The following is an 8,700-nucleotide window of genomic DNA, read 5'->3' on the forward strand; positions in this document are numbered from 1 at the left end:
TATCAGCTTCAGCTACCAGCAGGGCGGCGGCAGCTACGGCTCTTAGACAAGGTGGAAGACCACTGGCCACTGCATCCAGTTGTTTTGACATATAAGCAACAGGTCTTTGCCATGATCCCAAGTACTGTGTCAATACTCCCACAGCCATTCTTCTTTGCTCGTGTACATATAAGTAGAATGGACGTGTATGATCAGGTAGACCTAATGCTGGGGCACTCATCAAAGCCTTCTTCACATCTTCAAATGCCTTTTGCTGTTCAGGGGTCCACAGGAAGGGATCGTGTTCTGTACCTTTTATAGCTGCATAAAGAGGTTTCGCCAATATCGCATAACTGGGAATCCATATCCTACAGAAGCCTGCTGCCCCCAAGAATTCCCGCACTTGTCTTCTATTCTTGGGTATTGGTATTTGGCATACAGCTTCTTTTCTCTCTGGCCCCATTATCCTTTGACCTTCAGAGATATGGAATCCCAGATACTTGACAGTTGGCTGACACAACTGAGCTTTCTTCCTGGACACCTTGTATCCTGCCTTCCAGAGAATGTGTAGTAGATCATGTGTTGCTTGCTGACATATTTCTCTTGTAACTGCTGCTATCAACAAATCATCTACATATTGCAATAGTACACACTCTCCTGGGATGGACTTGAAATCCAGTAAGTCTTGACTTAAAGCTGATCCAAATAGGGTAGGTGAATTTTTAAACCCTTTGGGCAGTCTTGTCCAAGTCATCTGGCGTTCCGAGCCCGTTACAGCATTTTCCCATTGGAATGCGAAGATACACTGGCTTTCCGCAGCAATTCGAAGGCAAAAGAAGGCATCTTTGAGATCTAAGACAGTGAAATAGGTAGCCCCGCCCGGAATTAAAGCAAGCAGGTTATATGGATTGGGCACAACTGGATGTATACTTACGACTGCATCATTGACTGCTCTCAAGTCCTGCACAGGGCGATACTCATCTGTACCGGGCTTTTGAACAGGCAGCAATGGGGTGTTCCAGGGGGAAGTACAGAATTTTAGGATACCATACCTTATGAACTTATCCAAATATGATTGTATGTTCTTCTTGGCCTTTTGTGGGATATGATATTGCCTTAAGCTCACTGGATAGACCCCAAGTTTCAGTTCGATTCGAATTGGTGGGATATTGCGAGCAAGTCCTGGTGGGTTGTTCTCTTCCCACACTCCTGGTATATTGAACAAGGATTCATCACTCTTAGGGTTTTGGCTAGTCAACGCTGTATAAAGTCGCCACTCTTCTTCCTTTGGTACAGATATTGTCATTATACCTGAAGGTCCGTTGAACTTTAAAGATGTTGTTCCATTAGGTAGAAACGTTATCGGTGCTTGTAATTTAGACAACAAATCACGTCCTAGCAGTTGGACTGGACATTCAGGCATATAAAGGAATTGATGTTTTACTACGTGGCCTCCCAATGTACAAAGCCGACTTTTAAGAACCGGTTTAGCAGCACTCCTTCCAGTTGCTCCTATTACGGTGATAGTTCTTCCAGATGGAGGATCAACTAGGTCAGTCACCACCGAATGTTCAGCACCAGTATCGATCATGAAAGCACTCCTTTTTCCCCCTATTGATACATCGACCATAGGCTCCGCTCGGCCAAGGGGGATGGAGCCCGGTCGGTATCAATAGTCCTCCATGACTGTGTCAGCCAATCCTACAAAGTCCCTATCTTCTCTATCGCGGGGTCTCTGCGCTGCTGGATAATACCTGTCTTCTCTAACACTTCCTCTATTGCTACCAATATTCCCTCCAGGACCTCCTCTACCTCTCGCTCTGCCTCTATAATTACCATATCCTACCCTAGGTCTGTCTCTCTCATACTGTTCCCTTCGCGGACACTCACTTCTCCAATGCCCTTCTTCCCTACAGTATGCGCACTGATTCCTACTCAGGGGTTCCCTATTCCACTTACTATCGCCTTTATCCGTTCCCCTATACACTTCCTTTTCCCTTCTATCTACGCCTGCGATGCTACCGCTAGCATATCTGCCTTTCTACGCATCTTGCGCTCTTGCTCTTTCTTCGTCTCTGTTTCCCTGTTCATGTACACTTTATTCGCTACCTCCATCAGTTGGGTTATGGACATCCCTACGAACCCTTCTAACTTTTGTAGCTTGCGCTTTATATCTCCGTAGGCTTGGCTGACAAAGGCAGTTAACCATCCGGGAATTCTCAGGGGCCTCCGGATTAAAGGGGGTTTACAAGCGGTATGCCTCCAATAATCGGTCATAAAAGACACTGGGCGATTCATCACATTTCTGTAATACCTCAGCCGTCTTAGACATGTTAATCGCCTTCTTTCCTCCAGCTTTCATGCCAGCAATAATAGCGTCCCTGTAAGCTTTTAAATGGACCATGTCTGCGCCATTGACATTCCAATTTGGATCGGTGTTTGGATAATGGGCTGCGGCCCATGCTGCTGGGTTGGCCTGATTTTGTGTACGGGCCTCTTCTTCCAGCGCTTTAATTGCCGCTTGATTTATCCTAGTCCTTTCCTTATTATTAAACAATGTCATTAATAATTGCTGGCAATCAGCCCAAGTGGGATTATGTGTCTGGACTATTGAAGTTGTTGTAGAATTATTAACCCCTTATAACCTATATCCATTATTAGACCCCTTATAACCTATATAATCCTTACTGGGCCCCTTTTAATACTATATTCTCATGTATATATTCTTTGTTTGCTTAAAAGAATCCTTTATCAATTTGGCGCATCCAACGTGGGGGCTGGGCTATGCCCTGCTAGGACAGCCGTCCGAGGAGACGTGGGGTAGGTTGGTCCTGGGGGAAGGAAGGAGATTGATCAACTCTAAATACACGGTAGAGTGCACCTGTCCGGTATGTTCCGGCCCCTGTGATTTACCTGCCTCAGCGTCTGAGATCGGCTGCCAAGAGGACATCAAAGTCAGGTAATATCTTGCCCAGAGACCCCTATACCTTACCTGTTGACTATCTGTTGCCTGATTGTGTTTGGTTTGTTTTGTCTCTAGTATGTGCCCGGGTTGAGTGATTGCCTGTTTACTCCTTTTAGGAACCACGTGGCTGTGGTTGTAAGGAAAAAGGGGGGTGGATCTGTGGAAGTTTTCCTGGGGATCTTCTGTTTGCCTGTTTACTCCTTTTAGGAACCACGTGGCTGTGGTTGTAAGGAAAAAGGGGGGGGAATCTGTGGAGGGGTGTAGACTCACTGTCTCCTGGGGGTTTCCCATAAGTGTCGCTTTGATTGCTAGCCTCATTGGACATCACTTTACTCTGCTTGCTGTGTGCAGAGAAGCGGAACACTGCAGCTTCGAGCGCTGATGCTGGGCGTTCCAGTTTAACTTTTGTGGCAGGTGGATTCAGGCAGATATTGCTGTCTCCATCACCACGTGGATGGAAAGGGATTTTTGTTAACCCTGTTTAAACTTATTTGCATGCACTGTATTTTACTTGAAATGTTGTCTTAATTGTCTGTCACACAGATTCCTGTGTTTACTTTTATCTTACTCTCTGTACTATTTACACTTCCCCCTCCTGTTTCTCTTTCTCTGATGAGAGAAGTGATTGGTCACACACTTCTTGCCACGCTCCAATCCTTGGGTAGACGGAATCAGTGACTAGTCTACGTTTTGGGAAGACGTACGTTGGAATTTATTCTTGCGTAGCAGTCGAGCATTGTAGACGTTATCTTTCAATATATCTCTCTCTCTCCCTCTCTCCCTCTCTCTCTCTGTCTCTCTCTCTCCCTCCCTCTCTCTCCCTCCCTCTCTCTCTCCCTCCCTCTCTCTCTCTCTCTCCCTCTCCCTCTCTTTCTCTCTGTCTCTCTGTCTCTCTATCTCGCCCTCTCTCTCTCTCCCTCTGTCTCTGTCTGTCTCTCTCTATCTCTCTCCCTCTCTCTCTCTCTGTCTCTATCTCTCTCCCTCTCCCTCTGTCTCTCTCTCTCTCTGTCTCTCTCTCTCTCTCTCTCTCTCTCTGTCTCTATCTCTCTCCCTCTCCCTCTCCCTCTCTCTCTGTCTCTGTCTCTCTCTCTGTCTCTGTCTCTCTCTCTCTCTCTCTCTCTGTCTCTCTCTATATCTGGGACGCCTTATATAGAGGATATGGGACAGAAATTAGGAAAGCCCAGTAAGGGGTGGCTTGCGTGTGATTTGGTAGAGGATAGAGAAGGGGAAGAGATGGTTAAGAAGGTTGATAAGATTGCTAAAGTGTGTGGAATTACCGTACCTCCGTGCGGCAGGTTGCAGCCAGAGAGCTGGCGTAAGTTACTGACAGAGAAGAAGGGAAAGCTTTCAGATCATGATTTAGTCCGGACAGCTGAGGCGTGGGATGGATTGAGGAAGAGGTTGATCATAAAGGTGTAAAACTGTTTGTGTATTACAAAAACTTTGTTCCAGGGAAACTCTCCCAGCCAGCGCTTAGTTGTGGCGCACACGAGGTGACCCCGAGTGAAAAGCAACTGACCATAGCTCCCGCTCCTAGTCCCCTCTCTGCCACTGCCCCCGTTTACCCAGTCCTGAATGCTGATGGTTCCATATTTTCCCCACCATCAGTCCCACAACTCCCATCATCCTCATCCAACACGTCACCCCGTCCATCTCCCTCCAGCACCTTCCACCCCTCCAACATGACGTCCCTCCGCCCGTCCCCACCTACACGCCCCCGTGCCCGCCCATTCTCCACTTCTTCTCCCACTGACCCATCCCCTCTGCCTGTCCCTCCTCCTTTCGCCTCCCCTATTTCCCCTGCCCCACCTTCTCCTCCTCCTACCCCTCCAGCCCCGCCCACTCCACCCTCTTCCCCACCTACTCCACCCGACTCTCATCCCTCCTCTTCCACATCCTCATGCCCATACCCCCTGTATCCTTCCGCCCTTCCTAGTCCCTACTCGTCACCTCCGCCCTACGCCTACTCCACCCAACTGTCCTGGCCCCTCTCATATCCCTATCCGTCACTTCCGCCCTACACACCCACTTCCCCTGTGCCTCCCGTAGTCACGCAGTCAGCCCCTCTTGCTCCTGTCCTTGTCATGCCCACATCCAACATGGCCGCCACTTCCTCACTGAACCCAAACGTCACTTCCTTCCATGCCTCCAATATGGCGTCCCCCAGTAACACAGCACCTCTTATGCCAGTCCTTCCAAATGATCTACTTCCATCAAATCTTAGTACACCGGCAGCCCCAGCCGGAGGAGTGCCACTTCTGCCCCCAGCCTTGACACCTCAAGTAGTGCGTCCCCCAGGCATCCGGGTGACACAAGCAGATGAATCTAGCTCGGCCGACTCGTTTGGCTCTGGCCACTCGTTTAGCACTCATGGCTACCAGGTGCCACCGGACGCCAGGGAATCTTCACCCCAATCATCCCGGCGCTCTTTAAATGACCCTTTTGGCCGCAGGCTTCAGGGAGGTGAGGCCCCTGTAATGTATGTCACCTTTAAATCAACACAAGCCAGTACACTGATGAAGTCACTCCCTGACTCTGAAAAACAGCCCATGCCCTTCTACAGAGCAATAGTTCAGATCCAGCAAACTTACGCTTGGCGAGACTTACTGAGCCTTTGTGCCATTAAAGCTGGGGATGCCTACTGGCCTAGCATTGCCCGTCACCTCTGTACTAACTGGTTAGTAAGTGACACAGATTATATGTCCGGTATCGAGTTCTGTGACCAACTGAAGACCTGGGCTAAGGATAAGCTTGCTGATTTAGCAGCAGGCCTTAACGACATTATTCAGGAAAAAGGTGAAACTGTAGAAAGATTTCATGCTAGACTTTTCCAAGTGTTCACTGACCTAGGGTTTGAGCTCAGTAATAAGATACATGCTCAGATGCTTTCCGGTGCCTTTGTCCAAGGCATCAAGGACTCTATCCGTAAGGGTATTATTGCTGCCCGCCCAGAGTATAGAGTGGTTCCCCTTGATAAGCTGCTCCTAGTTGCCAGAGGCTTAGAAGCTGCACAGGTTCCGAGGAGACCCCATCCCACTCCCCTTATGGTATCACGTCCCCCCATCCCCAAAGGCACTAAGCCTGCAGATGGAATCTGCTTCAATTGTGGAGAAAAAGGCCATTTTAGGAGTGACTGTCCTGCACCCCTTAAACACCAAAGATCTAACAGGCCCAAATCTACCACTAAGGCCCCGGCACCTCCTTCACCTGATTCAGCCCAAGAAGACTAGGATATTGGCAAGCCTGTATCATTAACCCCTGTTATGGCAGTATCTGCAGGGGAACAAGGGGGGCCATTAGCCACTGTAACTTTACCCATTGAAGGCCACCCCACCACATTCCTTGTTGATACAGGTGCAGCCCGAAGTGTTCTGCGAGAACAAGACCTGCCTGATTCTTCCTTTTTGTCCAATATTGATGTCTCCTGTGTGGGAGTGGATGGTCTTCCAAGACAAAGCCCATTAACTACTCCTTTGCGGGTTGGCAGCTGCCCTAGTCTGCTTGCCCGTTTTGTGGTGTCATCCACATGTCCCATTAACCTGTTAGGTGCTGATGTACTTTCCTGCCTACAGGCATCAATCACTTTCACACCTGATGGCCAAGTGGAATTATCTTCAGCCCTCTCTGACTCAGATACCTCAGCCTTGTGTTCCTTACCTCTGATGCTTCACCTAGAGACACCACAGGGTTATGCAGAAGGCATGAGAGAAAATTTCCCTGCATCTCTAATGAACACTGTCCCTAAGACTTTGTGGTCCTCAGGCCCAGAAGACATAGGCCATCTGAAGGTCCCACCAGTAATGGTCAAACTTATCCCAGGGGCAAAGCTACCAAGAAAGTCTCAATACCCATTGAAACCTGCCCAAGCAGCAGCCATTACCAAGCAAGTCCAAGCACTGCTGGAGAAAGGGGCTCTTGTTAAATGTGAATCTCCATGTAATACTCCTTTATTTCCTGTGAAAAAGAAGACACCCAAGGGTGAACCGGAGAAATACCGAATGGTCCAGGACCTCAGAGCAGTAAATGAGGCAACAGTCCTGGACACCCCAATTGTGCCAAATCCGCACACACTCCTCTCTGGCGTTCCACCTTCTGCCAAATACTTCACAGTGATTGACCTAGCCAATGCATTCTTCAGTGTTCCGCTGGAACAAAGCTGTCAATACCTGTTTGCCTTCACACATGAAAAACAACAATATACATGGACTGTTATGCCCCAAGGGGCAGAGAATTCCCCAAGCCAGTTTGCAAAAGCAATAAGTATCATCCTTGACCCCTGGCAGTCTGACCATCCAGAGGTTGTCCTACTCCAATATGTAGATGACTTGCTCCTTTGTGGAGATGATGTTCCCATAACTGAAAAATGCTCTCTGGATCTCCTCTGTTATCTTGCAGATCAAGGATGCAAGGCGTCTCTCATCAAACTTCAATCCTGTCAGCCTACTGTGATCTTCCTAGGCCACTGCCTGTCACATGGCACCAGACACCTCACACGTGACCGTGTCAGAGCAGTGTTGGCCATTCCACCTCCAAAGAGCACAAAATCCCTACATGCTTTTCTAGGCCTTATCTCATACTGCAGAGCCTGGATCCCTGAGGCCTCTCTGCTCATGCAACCCTTGTATGACGCTCTCAAATCAGACCCCTTCTGCCTGTCACCAGAGGCACTTGACAACTTCTACACTCTTCAGCGAGCCCCTGCTCTTGGCCTACCAAATTATGACAAGCCTTTCAAATTGTTTGTGTCTGAAAGACAAGGCCATGCTACAGGCATCCTCACTCAACCACATGGTCCTGGCGGACGTCAGAGGCCTATTGGATTCTTCTCCTGTCAACTGGATATCGTAGCCAGAGGCACCCCTTCCTGCCTTCGTGCTGTCTTCGCAGCTCAAGAACTTATTGACTGTACTGGGGACCTAGTTCTTGGTCACCCTCTTACTGTTTTGGCACCTCATGACATTTCTGCGATAATCAACCAAGTCCAAATCAAACATGTCACAGCTGCCAGACACCTTCGACTCCAGTGTCGTCTTCTGCTACCTGACAACGTCACCCTCCAAAGATGCCAGGTTTTAAACCCGTCCACTCTTCTGCCACTCCCTGAGGGGGGTACCTATTATGGATTCATCATGGACGAAGGATATGTCCTACTTCTTACACACACCCTGGCAATACTGCTACCCAACTTGCCTCCCTGTGACGGGCCTGAATATGCTTTTTGCACCATGTGGTACAAGCCAACCATCAACCCTGAACCTCGCTATGAAGATGAACTTTTCCAGTTGGTTGAGATAACATTCACCCTACAGGACTTGTACTATGATACTGAAGGTAACAGCATGGCTTTAGTCCAACTGCCACATGAACTTGAACATCTGTACCATCATTGGGACACAGCCATTCCACGTCCCTGTAACCAAGTCAAAGACTAAGTCATGGGGTGATCTTGGGCCCATGGCAAAATTATGGGCCACCATGAATGATTCACAACTTCAAGAAATAGGCATTGCCAAGTATCCATCAACTGAACGTGAACATATAAGAGCATGGCCACGTTACTTTCTGGAAGAAGAATTTGAAGACCTGGTCATACAGCATGACTATGATCCAGAAACCCCCCATGACTGCTTTGAACAGATGAAAGTGGAAACCACACACCTACCAACCGTGCATGAGGATCCACTAACAGATCCTAGAAAGAAAAGGGGACCCCTAGAGATAGGTACCTGGGAAGATAATGAGTGGCCTCCCCAGCG

At 48.6% G+C, this 8,700-nt stretch overlaps 1 protein-coding gene across 1 annotated transcript; it reads right to left on the reverse strand.

Annotated features, from left to right (window-relative positions):
- Window positions 1-652: 652 nt before the first annotated feature.
- On the reverse strand, window positions 653-1,405 carry LOC134607997 (uncharacterized; the record flags this gene model as incomplete). The annotated part of the gene is made up of 1 exon (XM_063450622.1): window positions 653-1,405. A coding segment is annotated over one exon (753 nt), but the record flags the coding sequence as incomplete, so codon positions are not given.
- Between the last annotated feature and the right edge of the window lie 7,295 nt (window positions 1,406-8,700).

The sequence above is a fragment of the Pelobates fuscus genome, chromosome 4, assembly GCF_036172605.1.
Source record: "Pelobates fuscus isolate aPelFus1 chromosome 4, aPelFus1.pri, whole genome shotgun sequence".
Taxonomy (NCBI): domain Eukaryota; kingdom Metazoa; phylum Chordata; class Amphibia; order Anura; family Pelobatidae; genus Pelobates; species Pelobates fuscus.